This window comes from Prinia subflava, chromosome 15 (genome assembly GCF_021018805.1).
Source record: "Prinia subflava isolate CZ2003 ecotype Zambia chromosome 15, Cam_Psub_1.2, whole genome shotgun sequence".
Lineage (NCBI taxonomy): Eukaryota > Metazoa > Chordata > Aves > Passeriformes > Cisticolidae > Prinia > Prinia subflava.
In genome coordinates, this window is record NC_086261.1 from 10,478,824 (window position 1) to 10,496,776 (window position 17,953).

General features: G+C 38.8%; 1 protein-coding gene across 1 annotated transcript in view; it reads left to right on the plus strand.

Annotated features, from left to right (window-relative positions):
• Positions 1-17,953, plus strand: part of FBN1 (fibrillin 1) — a 141,157-nt gene that overhangs the window by 82,095 nt on the left and 41,109 nt on the right. The window contains exons 20-32 of the mRNA XM_063412183.1: positions 825-950; positions 1,493-1,612; positions 2,556-2,693; positions 3,688-3,738; positions 6,276-6,401; positions 7,188-7,412; positions 8,574-8,699; positions 8,791-8,919; positions 9,391-9,516; positions 9,645-9,770; positions 10,530-10,652; positions 14,295-14,420; positions 15,223-15,348. Coding sequence (XP_063268253.1) covers positions 825-950; positions 1,493-1,612; positions 2,556-2,693; positions 3,688-3,738; positions 6,276-6,401; positions 7,188-7,412; positions 8,574-8,699; positions 8,791-8,919; positions 9,391-9,516; positions 9,645-9,770; positions 10,530-10,652; positions 14,295-14,420; positions 15,223-15,348 — 1,668 coding nt within the window. The remainder of the gene's footprint in view (positions 1-824; positions 951-1,492; positions 1,613-2,555; positions 2,694-3,687; positions 3,739-6,275; positions 6,402-7,187; positions 7,413-8,573; positions 8,700-8,790; positions 8,920-9,390; positions 9,517-9,644; positions 9,771-10,529; positions 10,653-14,294; positions 14,421-15,222; positions 15,349-17,953) is intronic.

Sequence of the window (17,953 nt, forward strand, 5' to 3'; positions counted from 1 at the left end):
CTGCTCCACCACAGCTGTTTCCCATTCTCTCGTAATGTTCCACCTGGCCCTCTCTCAATTTTCTGAACTCCTGTGAAGCTTCCCACATGGTCTGTTTTACTCTGCATGTCTCCCTTCTTTTCCTTGCACTTTCACTGTTCCCAGCTGCTGCACTGACCCTCCGAGTTTTCCCAACTTCTCTCAACACTTTCTGAAGCCTCTCTGACTTAGCCAATTGTTCCTGTCTGCTCTTTGGATGTCTCCTGGTCTTCACCTGCTGTTCATGGCCCATTGCCACCTTCTTGCAGCTCCTCCCTAATGACCACAGTTCTTCCAAAGATTTCCTTAGGGTTCTTAAATTTAGCACTAGCAATTCTATTTAAATTTTTCATCTCTGAAGCAAGTGTAGACTTACATTAGTCTTGTTAACTATAACATCTAAGACAGTTCAGAGCCAGCTTGAAAAAAATGGTGAATTAACGGATGGATGATCAGCAAACCTTTTCAAACCATCCTCTCCTTGTTTCTTTCATGACTGTGGGTGCTGCTGTGCAGCAACTCAGAGACTGCATATACCTAATCCACAATAAAGGCAGGATGAAAATGTGTTTGCCAGCTTTTTTTCTGAATGGTGGTGTAGCTGTCACTATGAATATGTGAGGAAAAAAAGTGCAAGCTCTTGTCTCTTGTGCAAACCTGTTTCTACAAAAAGAATCCAGTATTCATGTTCCACACATACCACATCCCCCTGCTCTATTTGTCTCTTCTGAAAAGAGACAAATTCTGTCCTGACTTCTGTTCCAGAAATGTTTTATTTCTTAAGAAGTTCTTTATTTTCATTGCAGATATTGATGAATGTGCACTGAACATGCTGCTTTGCGACAATGGGCAATGCAGAAATACCCCTGGAAGTTTCACCTGCACCTGTCCAAAAGGATTTGTATACACTCCTGATCTAAAAACATGTGAAGGTAATTGGTAACACACCATTTCATACTACTTTTATTCATTTAGATTGTTCTCAGATTGTGCCAGAAATAGTTTGAACCTTCATGAGGATATAATGTGTAAAACTAAAAACAAATCCCCAAATCACCATAAATAAGTTCTGTGAGGAAGTAGGAGAATGAGAAGGGAGGGACAAGGCCAAAATGGAATGATTAGATAACGTCATGGAATAGCCTGTATTTACTCTCCCTACTTACTACTGCCAGTGAGCCCACACTGTGCCAAGCGTGAGAAGAACCAAGCTTTACAAATCTATTGTGTGAGGAACAGAGCCAGAGGGCTCCTAGTCTGAACTGTTTTTAGCCACAGACGGTTCTCATGTGTTAGTGTGTCTTTGGGACCCATGCATCATTAGTTTATTGTGAAGGGTTTTATGACAGAAAAGGGGAATATCGACAAGACTAGTTATGAGGAAAGCTTCATCCCCTTTTTCCTAAACTGAAAAGAGCCATATGTATTTTCGTTCATGTTTTCTGGCACTAACAGCAGTGTGTTTCTTTTCTAGATATTGATGAATGTGAATCTAACCCCTGTGTTAATGGAGTGTGCAAAAACACACCAGGTTCTTTTGTTTGTGAGTGTTCTCCTGAAAGTACTTTGGATCCGACCAGAACCATCTGCATAGGTATTTATTCCTCTGAAGATTTTATATTTGCTGGTTAAAAATGTCCAGTGACATGCAAACATTGTACACTAGGTTAAGAAAATACTTTAAAACAACTCCTGTAGATTAATTTAGTGGAAAACATAACAGAAACAATGTTAAAAAGTTCTCGTTTTTGCCATTACTACGGAGGCGTTAAGTGCACTTGGGAGCTTGGTGTGCTTTCATGTCAAATTTGAAAGAGAGGTAAAAGTATTTTCTAACCAACACAGAAATGCTAGGACTAGTACTTCAGGTCTGTGCTCACCTCCTTAATGTCTCCTGTAATAAGGTGAACTTGTTTAATTAGGATCTGCTCTCTGGAAAGAATTTTGTGTTTGAGATGGAGCATGAACAAGTTATGCACAGTTCAGACGAGCTCAAGAGCATCCATGGACAATACTGTGCCTCAGATACTCTGTGGGCTCATAATTTCCTTTCTTGCCTGTTCTGTTTGGACAGTAATTTATAGCTCTTTTCTAGTCAGTGAGGAAAACTGTAGGACTACAGCTGTCTGATCCTTAGCTATCTCCTGCCACTCCCTATATAGGAAGATACCCTGACTGGGGGATCTAGTAAAATAATGGAAGGTGGAGCAAGGGTTCATATCTTCTCTGTTCTTCTGCATTTGCCCCTAATCTGAGTCATAATCAACACAGGGACTCAAATCTTGAATGGTATTGACATACTCCCTGTCAGGGACAGTAAGCATAAACTGGGATTTGCAAGAGCTCTGTGCTGGGATGATTTCAGGCTATAGTCCAGCACAGAGAAGGTTAAATTATGAGATTTTAAAATAAATTTAGCTCTGACGTGGAAAATTATAATGATTCTTTTTAATGGTTAAATTCACATGTGTTTGTAAATACAGTAATGCATAATGCTAGAGAATCTGCCTGAAAATATATTGTTTTTTTCCAAACAGAAACTGTCAAGGGTACCTGTTGGCAGAACATAGTCAATGGAAGGTGTGAAATAAATATCAATGGAGCAACTCTGAAGTCCCAGTGCTGTTCCTCACTAGGTGCTGCCTGGGGAAGCCCATGTACACCATGTGAACGAGGTAATGCTGTTCATTTTCCTCAGGAACTTGGGACTTTTCCTCCTCTGAGGTTGGTCCAGATTATTGTCATAGAAATTTGGCACAGGCTAGACAAATAACTTTACTTGTTCTGTTACCAAGCAGTCATTCCTTATTCAGTCCCAAAAAAGAGAAGTCTTAATATTTGAGAAGTAGCATGTAGCTATAGAAGGTCCTAACTGCATTTTACAGTCAATATTTTACAAGTTTAAGCACTGAAGGGAAGGGACCACACCTACAGTCTGTAACGGGCATGTTACTTCAGCATGGTTTGTCATAATTAGTGATTTGGAGTTCCTAACGATGTAGCAATAAATGCATGTTCCCCAGAGATCCCAAGGAAATGTTTGTGACAAATGGATCTTTGGTGTGGTAATGAAGGGAGGAGAGGGAGTAGCCCTTGTTATTATACTCTGTAGATTAACTGATGACCTGGAGAATCATACAGTTGATCAAAAAATGAGTTGAGGTCGCTGCATATTCGTCTGATAATTTTACTGAACTGTGGGATGAGCTGGGAACCCAGGGTTGAGCTGATGAATGCAGAAATGTGTGTGGGTTGTTATTTCTATATCCTGAAAGCTGCTAGTTTGCTCAAATCTTTGGTTAATTTCATTCTGTGTATTTTAACAGAATTCGTCCTCATTCGTCCGTGGTAAATAGGGTTGTAATGTGCTGTGATCAAGTGAAATGAATTAATTGGCTCAAATGAAACAGAAATCATAACCACTTTCAGACTAGCCAGCTGAGACACATGGGAAGCAAAAGCGGATAAAGGCTGACACTCTGTATAGTTTATGTAGTTGCCCCATCTTATCTCTTTATTATTTCAGAAAATACTGGGATGCTGTCTAAGCACTCAGACTTCTCATAGCAATAAACTAGATAATGTTTCACATGATCAGTTTTGCACAATAAATTAATGGTGAGTTTTGGACTGTAGCATTCTGAAACTTCACTTTTGTTTATTTTACAGACCCAATATGTCAAAAGGGATATTCAAGAATAAGAGGAACATTGTGTGAAGGTATTTATTGTTGCCTTAACATAAATCAGAGCTTGAATAAAAAAATGCCAGTGTTTTGATTTAAGTGGTTAATTTAGCATAGAGGAATACTATGCCAAGTTCTTACCTTGTGTTGTTCCATTGACTTCATTAGAGTTATGTCAGGGATGAATTTGGTTTCAGTTTGTTTGACATTCCTGCATACTCACAGTTTATCTCAAAGTACACACTTGCAAATAGAATGTCTACCAGTATAAGGAGGTGGCTCTCTCTCTTCAAATACTGTTAACTGAGTAACCTATTTTTTAACATTACATGTCTTATATATACTAAAAAACATGGCATAAATAATACAGTGGTATGATAAGCTATTACTATGCTTAGAAAAAGAATGTTCAAAGGCTGTAGTTCACAGTAGTTTTGGGGTTTTTCCCCTAACCTTGGCTTTCTCCCAAACGACATTATATGAAATCTTACACATTCCAAAACATATTTTCACTATCCTATTAAAAAAAAAAAGAAACAAACAAACACAAAAACATCAGGACACAGTTATACTTTGGTTAAAGAAAAGGTTAATATTTTAAATGTGTAGTTTTTTGCTTGGTATGAGATGACTCTATACTATTCTGTGAGAATTGAAGGTCCCACCCTGTTTCATCTCTGAATTTATTTGAACCCCTGGAAAAGTACTGCATATTTACATAATATGCAGAAGCTCAGAGAGTCTCAAACTGCTGTGGGTCATCCTGACTGACAACATCTGACATGACACTGCAGTTAAAATATTTTTTAAAAATTACTCCCATATGTAGCTTCCATAAAGAAACATTGTTTTTTTCCCTTAAAAAAAAAAGAAAAGAGGAACACCCTCACACATACTCTTTGCTTTCCAAATGATGACTGAATACCTTGGCATGTCTGTGCTGCAGACCCACTGTACATAACTTATCTGACCTCAGCAACACTTTGTGGAGTGTGTAAGTGAAAGAAAAGAAAAAAAAAAAAAGTGGGCCCACCTATCTCTCTTCCCAAGGAAAGTCTTATAACATTTTCAACACTACTGGGATGGAAAGTTTATCCTTCCAAGATACAGACATAACTGTTTTCAGCATTTCCTTTACCAGCACATTGGATTACATCTATTACGTGCTTTAATCTTTCTCATTTCTATGGGACCTGGATAGTCCCAGGTTTTTCAGAGTCGTTTCCCTTCCTTGTAACCTTACTGAAGCCTTACTTGGTTTTCAACCAATGTAAGCATTTTTCAAGATGGAGAAAGGTCTCTAGGAAATTTACTGGCAAGTTAGAGACAGAAGTAAGTTTAGTTCCCAAAAGGTGATAGTCAGTTCTCCCATACACAGCCCATGTAAAATGAGTAATAGATCTTGTGCAAGGAAATAAGCAAACTAAATTGGCAGCATTCCTCTCGTTTACGGGTGAGCCCTGGAGTTGTCAGCTGCAATATTGCTCACAGACTCTGAACAGTGTTTCAGTGGTTTCTAATAATCCACTGGCTTTACTTCATACCTTCCAGTCAATTTACAGTATCTGTTCAAGGGCAGAGGCCACGGATTCGCCCCCCAGCATTTATCCTCCTTTTGCCCCATGAGGTTTGAGAGATGCAGTCTCTTTGCACCAGGACTTTTGTCTGGAGGCCTAACCAGCCCAACTTTCCCACTTCTTCTTTACTCTATACATGAGGATTCATCTACAGATTGCCAGTCATTCTTTTTCCATTTCTTGTTTTATCCTCTTCTGTCCTAAAAATTGTCACGCTTCATCTTGGAGCATGTTTAGTGGTGGAAGCTTTTTCCCAAAGGCAGTTGTGAAGCATATGCTTTCCACTAAGGACATGGGTGGGAGGACCTCACACTTAGATTACTAAACATTTATTTAAACTCAAGCCCAGCTAATGCATATAATCAATTTATCAAATTATCCTTACCCAAAAGTGCTAAATTTGCCTTTTAAATATAGAAAATACAGTTTTTACTTAAAAAAATTAAACTCTATGTGTAATTGTAAGGAAGTTATTTGAATATATATAAAGTTACTAATTGCTGACAAGGCCATAGTGCCAGATTTCAAATAGTATTGAAGTTTCCAGACATGCAGATACAGAAAATTTTCAAAAATCTTTAAAAAATACTGTATCTAGTTGGAATAATGCATAATGTCATTTTGCACTTACCTTGTCTTTCTTTGCCCATTTGCTTCAAATATCTGGCCCACAGTGAGTATGAAAACAGATATAGTTTTTAAACACCCCTTCCTTTTCTGTCACTTTTGAATTTAAATTCAGCATATGTAGAAATAGATAATAGCAACATGTATTATTTCTGATCATCAGCAGTTTTCTGTAATTAATTGGATCTGGCTGACTTGCTTTGGGAATTGTAAATGTTTTGAATTTTTTCAGGCCACATAGACTGCTGTGGTTTTTTATTTTATCCTAATAACATTACAGTGTTATTATTTTTTGTCTTTTTGCTAATTTATTCATGTCTAGCATGCTAGCGATTACTCTTACTCACTTGTTTTTTTTTCTTTAATAGATGTTAATGAATGTGAGGTGTTTCCTGGAGTCTGTACAAATGGGCAGTGTGTCAATACCTTGGGGTCATTTGTTTGCCAGTGCCCCAATGGAATGACTTTAGATGCTTCTGGAAGGACTTGCCTTGGTAGGTGTTAATCCCATTTACAGGTCTGCTAGGGAAGAGCAGATCTATGCAGTCACCAGTGGTAGAACTCTGTTTTCTAACAAGAAAGGAAAATTAGGTTTACCCATTTTTCAAATGGAATTAGTCAGGGACATGAACTTAGTACACCTGGAATAGGGACAAGTTCCAGTGGTAGTAGCTAAAGCCCATCATCTGCTGCTGGTGAATAGCAGTGATTTAGTTCCAGGTTGTTCATCTGACAAATCCCTACAGATCATCCATGCTCTTAGCACTCTTCATCTGCAGCCCCACTGAAACCACCTTCCACAAAGGCTGGAACAGTGGAGGCCACACCATTGTGGGCTGGGACTTGGCCAACCACGCACCTTGATGGAGTGCAACGGAATATCCAAGTTTTGTGTGCTGTCCACCCAAAGCACCTTTGTCCATTTGTGACAATAATGCCCAAGATTTGCCTCTGAACAAGGCATAGCTTGTAGTAATTAACAGGCCTTATAGAAGTATGGCAAGCTGGAATGTTTAAAATCCTTTTCTGATCCAATATTTACTTCAAGTGTTGAGCACCATTTTTCAGAGTGGTGCTTTAAACTTACTTCAACTGTTAATTTCTGAGTTTAGTGTTAATATTTTGCTGTCAGGAATTATACAGTGAGCTTGGTGTGCTCCTCCGAGTCCACAAAAACATGGAGCAAGCTGTCCTGTGAAAGGATTTTGGAAAAAAAAATTCCCCTGCAGCAAACTAAGTTTTGTCTTTCTTTCTCAACATGTTGTTAAACTGCCCGACAGACATTCGCCTGGAGAGCTGCTACCTGCGGCACGAGGACGAGCAGTGCTCGGCGCAGATCCCGGGGCGGCACCGCATGGACGCCTGCTGCTGCTCCGTGGGGGCCGCCTGGGGCTACGAGTGCGAGGAGTGTCCCCTCAGGGGCACGCCCGAGTTCGAAGCTCTGTGCCCGAGGGGACCTGGGTTCTCTACCAAGATAGAGATAAGTGGGAAGCCTTTCTCTAAAGGTACGTGATCCATTTGTGGTTAATTGCCAGCAAATCCAGATGGCTTCTACTTTTACTCTTCCATCAGACAGCTCCTCTGGGTTTGAAAATTCCGGTGATAGGCACTTCACTCACCCTAAGGCGTTTGAAAATCCAAGTAGATTTCATGGCAACTGAAGCCCAAATAAAATACAAGAGAATTTAGTTTGTGTTAGAGACCATTAAATACCATATAATACTGCAGCCTCAAAACACAAAATTTGTATCTCTTACTAGAGGGGTTAAATTGTGCCTGACTTTGCTTCCTGGCATCTTACAGTAAAAGAAGTGGAACAAACTGGGCAGTCAGCTTTGGATGTATTGAAAGAGCAATCCCTACTTGTGAAGAGTGCAGCACCTTTAATTCTAATGTGAAACAATGAAGAAATGGTGATTAATTTGGGGAATTTCTTGTGAAGTTACTTGGAGAAGTAGAGGAAATAGCTTCCAGGATGGTGGATCAAATCAGAGAATTTTATTTACAGTAAACCAAGTCATGTTATGACTCTGGTTGGTAAAGTTCCAGCATTAAATGGGAATCACACAGTGACACCCCAGCATTCTGTGCTGAAAGCTGTCTTTCCAGAGTTACCAGTGAGATTAAGCTGGGCAATGTCAGAAGTTGCCCAAAGCTGAAACATTATGAAGTCTGAAATGAGGGGAATATAGATATATGAATGACAATTGCTGTTAGTTTCTGCCTTGTTTTATAAACAGTTAATAAGCCATTAGTTGTCCATTAATAAAAGTGACATATGCTTTTATTTATGCTCAGTATGTTTTCTGTGACTCATGGAAGTCACATTTCTTTCTCAGAAATCAGAAGACAGAGTGCTTCTTTTGAAAGCTGTCTTTGCCTTGATCCTCTGTCCACTGAAATCTTCCTGAGCTGCAGATCAGGTCCTGCAGGACAAAGGGGAGATTAATACTATTCTGTAGCAGAAAGTGTTCCTGGCAGTTCCAGAGTGTCTACACTGTTGGTTAGGGGGGAGTCGGTATCGGGTTATGTAGAGTGGTCTAATTTTCCCACAAGGAGAGGTCACTGCCATGAAAAAGGATGAGCTCTGATGTCAGCATTGTTCTTTTGTGCACTGTTTTTGTATGCAATGGTAACATCATATGTCCACACAATCTCATTTTCAGACATCAACGAATGCAAAATGTTCCCCAGCCTTTGTACCCATGGAAAATGCAGAAATACCATTGGCAGTTTTAAGTGTAGATGTGACAGTGGATTTGCCCTCGATTCTGAAGAGAGGAACTGCACAGGTAAACTGCATGGATCTCTCTCTCATAGCTTTGAATTGAAAAGGAAAATGGAACTCCTTTGAAAATGCTGTGAATGTGTTTTGTCTTACAGATATCGATGAATGCCGCATCTCTCCTGATCTTTGTGGCCAAGGCATCTGTGTCAATACCCCTGGAGACTTTGAGTGTGAATGTTTTGAAGGCTATGAAAGTGGATTTATGATGATGAAAAACTGCATGGGTATGTTTTTATAGACCTTAGATGTGCAATATTATGCTATGTTCTAGTATGCTATGCATGGTTTATTTGGGGTTTTTTTTTTGAGATTTGTTTATGCTTGGATTTAGGTCTCATTTTGTGAGCCTTATTAAAGCTAACTTTAAATGTGAATTTGCTGCTTCTGCAAGTTGCCAAAGCATATATAAGCAAGGGACAGGATATAGGATGCTAAATTTATCCCCATTTTGCTAAGTGGGACACCACCCTGAACTTTGAAGAAGTTTAGAAGAACTAATTTAGAATTTAAATTCTAAAATTTAGAAGAAGCTTTTTTGAATTTATTTTCTTATTGTAACTGCGTTATGGTGCAAGGGATGACCGGCTCTGGGACAGGCTGCAGGGCTGACCAAGGCAGAGGGTGCTGTGGTGGCTGAGGGGCTGTGGTGAGGGCTGTGCTGGCCCTGCACTGATCTGCCTCCCTTTTCCCCACAGACATTGACGAGTGCCAGCGCAATCCCCTTCTCTGCCGAGGGGGCACCTGCATCAACACAGAGGGAAGTTTCCGCTGCGATTGCCCTCCAGGCCATCAGATATCACCAAATATCTCTGCATGTGTAGGTGAGACAAGCAGGCAAAATCCAGACTGTGCACAGCATTTTGCACCTCTGTTATGCTGTGCATTTACAGCGTTTGCTTTAGTGTCATTTTCAGGATGAAAATGTGTTCCTCTTTTTCTTTTGCAACAGACATTAACGAATGTGAGCTGAGCACCAACCTGTGCCGAAATGGGCGTTGTGTCAACCTGATTGGGAAGTACCAGTGTGCTTGCAACCCTGGGTACCAGTCCACACCAGACAAGCTGTACTGTATCGGTAAGGACAAAATCTATGTGGGATCTCTAGCAAACACAGAAGATAAAACACACAGAATTGTTTCAGTTTAGTAGATATATAAAGCAATTTTTAACCATGAATGAAAAAATCTATTACAGTTTGTCAAAACAGTATGCAAAATCTCCAAAACATGCACCTCCATTTTCGAAAGACATGAAAGGAGTTATGGCAGTGCTGCACTTAGCTGAGTAACAGATTAATTTCTCTCGTAAATCAATCATGATGCATAAAATCACATACTATTTTAAAAGTCCTAAGACTTCAGACTTTGATGATTAAGAGGGAGTAAATTGTTAGATTAGTTATATATTTAATTAAAAATCATCATTCCTGCTGGACCATGAAATAGAGTCATGTGGTTCAATTGCATACATTCTTTCTACTGTGCCATGGAAAAATCCACTGGCTTTCATTCTGCCAAGTAATTTTTTTACCTTGATCTTTACAAAAACTTTATTACCCCTCATGATTTCATGGTAACTCAGTGCTGTTTCTCTATGTAGAAGGAGAAGCACAGAAATATTTGTACATGCAGTCAGGTATCATCTCTTTCCATCCCTGGTTTGCCTGAATCCATCTCAGTGCCTGCCTGTGCAAACACTTGAATGTTAGTGTGCAAACATCAAGTGTAGATTCTGGATGGATGGTGTACTGGAAAGCTGATTCAAAGTGTGTCCTTGAAATGTGCTTTAAAGTAAAAGGTATTGTGTGTTTTAACTGTCATTTTCTCCTTTATAGATATTGATGAGTGCCAAATAATGAATGGTGGCTGTGAGGACTTCTGTACAAACTCGGAGGGCAGCTATGAATGTAGCTGTAAACAAGGCTTTGCACTCATGCCAGACCACAGGACATGCACTGGTAAGGGAGATTTTGGGAACTTTGTGCTTAAAGGGTTTATTTCAATAGTTTAAAAATGAACCTTCTTTATAAGGGTAAAGCTATTGTAAAAAATACACATTAGAAAAACAAAATAAATAGAAAGTGAAGTTCTTTTTCAAAGTAAATCTCTCCAAAATATCAGAATTAGTCAATTGCAGAAAGAAGTGCTTTGAAGGGAATTGGTTCTTGATAATTTCAGGAAGTGTATGAGTTGATTCTGATTTTAATAACAGAAATCTCTGTTTTTTTCAGTAGGAGATAAATTTTCCTCCTTAAGGTATTGTAGTAGATCCAAATCCAAAACAGATTGAAGACCATTAAAAAAAATATCATGAACAGAAGCCAAAATGCTGTGCATGTGTATTGTATGGTTATGCTGGAGAGAGGATAGACACAGATGCTAGGGAAGAAGCTGATTGTTCTGTTCTGTGGTTTTGTGGTATCTGCTCTTAAGCAAGCAAGAAAATCCCTATTTTTAATTCTTTCTTTAGTCAAGTGCATTTATGCTGCATTAATTCAGAGCTGAATGACTTGCAGAGAAATTGAAATCTGAATAGTATGAATCTTTCTTAGGAAACAGCTCTTTTGCACTCTTAAAAGGGTTTGTGAGAAAATTTTCAGAGCTTTCTTATGGCTGGGTGTTCTCCTTTGGGAATCTGGGAGTTATAATCCCAGGAAGTGAATTGTACTTGGTGATTTCCACATAGGTTACTGGAAAGATAATTCTACTTTACTTTTCTCTTACTTGCTTCACAGCCACTAGCCTGATGAGGCATGTGAATATTTGCCAGCTGTTTGCCAATTCCATCCAAGAGCTCCTTGAAGAGCATGAGACTTATAACAGGGTTAATCCCTTGGTTAATCTAGGTTAATCCTAGAATTGCCTTTATGGTTGAACAAATGGAGAGTTTTCTATACTGGATTATTAGAATGCTCACATTTAAAATTTGTAAATATTTATAGACCTTCAGCCAGTGTCTCAATTACCCTAAGGCCACTCACTACCATTCCAGAAGACAAAAGAGCCCTAAAGCACAGCAAAAGGTAGTTTTCCCCCATCAGAAAGATGTAAAGTAGCCAGCCTTCAGCAAGTATCAGACCCTCATTCAAAGAAAGAATTCAACTAGAAAAAGTGTAGATTTGATTGACCCTGAAAACCTAAAATATTTAGATTAGAAGTAGTTTGTTTTAGCTCAAGTTTCTAGAAAAGGCAAGCTTTTACAAAAACTTGCCCAAACATTGGTGTTTGGGGCATTTTTTCAATGCAAAAATAAAACCCGTTGATCGAAATTGTGCCTCAGCCAGAATCTAAACCCAGTGAGAGGTTTAGAGTGACATGAGAGGGAAGGGAGGAGGAGGGGAGCAGAGTCTCTGAGCCACTTTTCTGTTTTCATCTTCTTGATTTGACTCAGACCAAATGACCCAAATGTGCACTTGGACAGTCTTTGGGATCTCAAGTCTTCTGGCTAGGAACAGTTCTGTGTTTACTCCCCCTTACCCTTTGCCACCCAAACACATCTCTAAGCCCAAAACCAGAACAAATCATTTACAACATTTTCCTGCATATTAAACTAAAACTTTGGAATAGGAAACCATCCTCTTTCTGTCTCAAAGTCAAAATGCAAGCATCTGCCTTTGCTGCGGGGAGGGGATGGATTCTCTGTGGTTTGTCCACACATTAACCTGACCCTAAACACATCCATAGAAATTTGTAGTCAGATCTTACTTTAGTTGTGAGTTTCTACATATCTATTTTTACATATCCAGCCTTGACTCTGAAAAAAATCATTTCTTCAAAGACCAGCTGTAATAACTATTTCATTTTCATATTCTCCTCTAATAAGGACTTGAGTGCAATAGCCACAGATAAAAAGGTGCAAATAGCAGAAACACCAGACATCTTTGGATGTCAAGTCAAATCTAAGAAAATATCCAGAGATGTGAGGGGTCACCTTCACTACCCTATTAGTATTGAAAACACTGCTTCCTTCTCTTGAAAAGATGTTATTTACGTATGTAAACATCTGGTGAATCTTCAAAATCAACATACTAAAGTCTTGCCTCTGCCCAAACTAATGAGAATAAAAATAATTTGTGACACTTGCCTTTATGGCACTAAATGTCTGTTTTTACACTGTTAGATGTCTGTGCGTGGTACAAGATAAAATAGGACTGTGACCTTCAATTGTGAAACACCTATTTTACATTTTCAGTTTTCTCTGTGTGTGAACATGTCTTTTATCTTTAACATCACACAAAGCTGGAAGCCATCACAGAATATATTTCCTGATAATTGACCTGGTAAGAATGCTCTGCAGTTCAGTAGTAGGTCACGTTTCAATTGGTGAGGTTATGCATAAATAATCAGCTCAATTAGGAGGAACAACAGTTTCTTTGTCAGCTGATTTTCCCTCAACTGTGAAATCAGTACAGTGGCAGGTCCGTAAATAAAGTTCTTTATTTCTGTCATTATTATTCCCATTTCTAGAGCTTAAATTTGCATGTTAATTCAAATTCCATTCCAAATTAACATTTTCAGGCTATGTCCATGCCAACATTATTTGCTTGTTAAGATAAACAGGGACTGGTCAGCCTTCTTCCTTGCAGAAGTTGTGTATCCATACAAGCACTAGCTGCTAGAAATACAGCAGAATAATGAACAAAATATTTTAAGTTAATGTGAGTTCATTTTCTGCAGCTGCATAATTACTGCAATCCACAATAGACTGCTCTGATAATGAGTTACACCCTTTCTCTTGGAGAGGATTCCTGAATCTTGTCCTTTTTGTGCTGATTTTTTTCCCATGGTATCACTAGGCAGAGATCCTGATTTTTGCTCTTGCTGGTCTGTGTTGGTGCTGACACAGGAAGATTCTAGGAATTTTTACAAGGAACACCAGCATAACCCTTTCAGGGGCTCTGAAAGATTCCAGAACTTAGCATGGTTGCCTTAATATAATAAAGAATTTGCTTCTGCAACTTGACTCCAATCAGTGATGGCAATTTATCAATTGGAAAAACAATTATTCATCCTAGAGGATATAACTATATAACTGGCTTGGCCAGTCAGCTGAAATGCTAAATAAGACCGTAAAAATCTCTTAGTGAAATAAATGTATATACTGTAATTATTCCCATCATGAGTTCAATTGTTTCCAGTTTGTCACCACCCTTGAGATCTGTAGAGGTATTTTACATGTATTTTAGAGGTATTGTAGAGGTCTTTTTCATGGCTTTTTAAATATCTGTAAAGTTTGATATTTTTGTCACTGAATTTGACTTCAGAGCTTCCACTGATTTCAACAATGATGGATTGTGTCCAAGAGTGCCCAATTATATGTGGCCTCATGGTGTGACAAAGGTTCTGTTGGAGTTCTTTTCTCTGAAGGAGAAGTTGGTTCCTGTTCCTCCCACTTGAGTCAGAAGGGAATATTTTGCCACTGACTTTAGCTGGAGACAAGGAGCTTACTCATCAGGACAATTATGCAATGTACTGCTCAGTTATTTACAAGGGTTCAATCTTCACCATGTTTATCAGAGCATTAAACTGCTTACTTGCCATGATGATGATTCATTGCATTAGATAAAGGTAACAGATTTTAATCTGATTTTCCCCTTTAGATATTGATGAGTGTGAAGACAATCCTAACATCTGTGATGGAGGCCAGTGTACGAACATCCCAGGGGAATACAGGTGTCTCTGCTATGATGGATTCATGGCTTCTGAAGACATGAAGACTTGTATAGGTAAGTGAAAGTACACATATTCCAATCTACATTAAACATGGAAAAAAGATTTATTAGGGCACTCTTTCCAAGTAGACAGACAATGATATATGAAGAGTATTGCTCTTATCTCCTAATTTTGGTCACCTGACCACACAACCAGCCCTATTGCACAAATTAAAATGTAATCTTCTGTATATCCCTGTAGATTGGGGCACAAACATGATCTATAGCATTGTGTCCTTGGGTCCTCTTCCAGAGAGCTTTTTGTGCAGCTTAGATAAAAGAGTGCCTGCAGAAAGGAAGTGGATGATGCTGTGGAAAGGCAAGATAAATCACCAGTGCTGATTTAAACTTGTCCCTGAGACAGAACTATGTGGAAGTGTTGTACCTTGGTAGAACAGAGTCATGAAACAGATATCTCCAAAACCACATTTTCACATTTTAATTTAAAATCTTTTGAGAGATTTTAAATTTTGAGAGAAATATCTGACAAAACTAGACACTGTATGCATGCATATATAAATGTATACAGACACATATATGTAGAAATTTTCAATAATCATAGTCATTCTTTGGATAATGTACTGCACCTTAGTGTCTATTTTTAGGAAAAGCTGGCATTAAAGGTATGTTAATGCAGATGTGTAATATAACACTGTTACCCCAGATCTCAAAATGTATGCGTGTACAAGTATCTATAAGCAGCTTTTTCTTTGCATAGCTAGACCTATTTTTGTTTCAAAAGTCATATCTAAAGTGATTTTTCCAGTTACTTTCTAAGAATTTTATTTAATAAATACTAATTTGGGGTTTTTTTTAGATGTTAATGAGTGTGATCTGCATCCAAACATCTGTCTGAGTGGAACCTGTGAGAATACCAAAGGCTCCTTTATCTGTCACTGTGATATGGGATATTCAGGCAAGAAAGGCACAACTGGTTGCACAGGTAAGTTTTAAAGCTTAATTATTAATTTTTACTTAAACTCATGCATCTGCTTTTCTGGTGCTTAGAACCTCCTCTCACTGAGCTTCTTTTCACTTACTTGTGCTCTTATTTTACCTCTCATCCAAATTTGCTGAGCTTGTGTTCTGCTAAACTTGTGTGGTACAGCATTCAGCCTGATGCTGCTACTTCTGAAATGAGTGGAGCAGAGACTGGGATCAAAACTGGGCGTGTTACTGCACAGTTGTTCATCTGAGAGAACAGCAAATGCCATTCTCTGTAATTTGGCAAACTCCTGAGGACCTCAGTGCATTTGGATTAGTTAATTGTATACTATGCAAGCAAATAACAGGTACCTGTTCAAAATATTATTTGGCAAACACAGATGGCTTGAAATATATGCTAAAATATTTTTTCAGTTTTTGCAAAGTGTCGACAATACAGTTACACAACTACATTCTATCAGCTGAATCAGAATTTGCTTTATTTCATGTATTGCCAGCAAACAGAAATGAGATTCAAATATACAGGCTCTGAGGGCATGATATTAATAATCCAAGTCCTGGTGTCTCAAGCCAAGGTGTTGAAAGTCTTAGGCTTTGGCCAAATATGAATGCAAACATATGTTTAATACAATTTTTAATGTAGACTTAGGGTAAACACATTTCTGGCAATGTCATTGAGACACACTTTCATTCTTAGTCTGCCCTTATTGTACAGATGTAATAATATATATTTTTTAGTGCCCCAAACATATGAAGCTGGTTTTTTTACAGCTCTCACAGAAAAAACTGAGAGCTGGGGTTGTCTTTTGCATATTGGACTATGGATGAGTAATTGTGCATTAGTAACAGCTGCCTTTGACTTACACAGAAACTGATCTAAATCCAAGAAATCCCTAATTGTACTCTGTAGACCAACATTTCAGTGTTCTTTGTTTCTGTGCTAAATTATATGAAGATCTGCAGAACTCTAGACCTGAAACCCCTCACACTGCTCAGTTACACGTGGTGCAGCAGTGAGCTGAAGGCAAAAGACAGAGCAAGGTTGTGGAGGCAGGGGAGGAGTCTGAGGTATGGCTGCTGGAGAATTGCCTGGGAATAGCCACCATTCTGGCATCACGTGATTCAAAGTAGTGGCAAATGTCCCAAGCAATTTTTTTTTTTTTTTGTTAAAGGAGAGGCCAGGAAATCCCTCTGTCCTGGTCCCAGCCAAGCCCTGGCCTGTGGATGGACACTGTCTGTCATGAGGGCTCTTCCTACCTCCTTACACATGTTTAAATTTTCCTACTGCTTTTATCTGCATGCCAGTATTTCAGAGAGGATGGCAGTCACCAGGAAAAGCAGCAGAACACCTTAATTCCAGCAGATACTCTAGAGGGGCTCAGTAATTTGATAAAAGGTGAAGTATCAGTTATGCTGATACAGCCGAGATGGCACCATACTCAAATAATAATTTTTTTATTATTATTTAAATAAGAAAGCAGGAAGCAGAGCAGGAAACTTCTAGATTGGTTTCATTATGAAAAAAATTGTGGATACAGATCCCATAGTGACTACATTTGGCACGTTCTCACATTCTGGTTTTTAAAATGTCTGATTTACTGCTGGAGAACTTTGAATTCCCCGTTTCTTGTTTGCACAGTATTAGAGCAGAGTTGAAGTTCCCAGGCTCAGGTAGTGCAGACTGTGAGAGCATCCTTCAGTACTTCTTCTGGAAGGACCTTGACAACAGCACCTTAACCCCAGAATTCACTTCTTATCTGACAGATCAAAAGCATCCACAGTTTTTAGGAATTCCCATGGAAAAAAAACTTACAAAAAATGTGTCCAGCACTCTGAATGGGAGATCCTCTGTTTCACGAGAACAGCTAAATCATGTCCTTTGGGTTCCATTCCAGTTTTGTCTAAATATTTCAGCTCCCTTGTCATTACTGAGTGTTTCCATTTTAACAAATAAACTTGTTTTTTTCGCCCCAATCATTTAACAGTATTCAGAATCCACCCACTGACTTACATTCCCATCCCACACAGATGTTAGTTCCCCTAGTTCTCCCCTCTCCTTGGTTCTCAGTAAGAATGTGGACAGAGTTTAGTAACAAAAATACGATTTTTAAAATACTACACAAAAATACAGGTTGTAGATGTAGCTTTGCAACATCAAGTGCTGTGAATGGTTTAATTTCCATTCACAAGGCAAACTGTGAAAATACTGGCTTACAGCAGTTCATTTTAGATTTTCCTAGGAAGGCAATGGTATACAGCCACTAGAGAGTGCTGCTTTTCCCCTACCCCATTTCCAGATCACCCAGCTTTATGACAAATACCTTGTTTCTGCTTTTTCTGTCAATAAAGTGTACATGTGCAGAAATGAAATCCTGCTTTGGCACTTGCATTTGTATTTTGTGATTCATCACCACTCTGAATTACTGCCTGTAAATCTGCAATATTTCACTGTCGATGTAGAGCCTTAAACTTGCTCTGCTATTTTCACAGAGAAAAAATTCTTCTCTGACTCCCATCCATGCTGGCAGTTATGGGTGTGTGCACAGCCCTCCTGGTGGTTCCTGGTGGAGAGGGGCTTGCACAAGTTTAGGGTGCTCTTCACA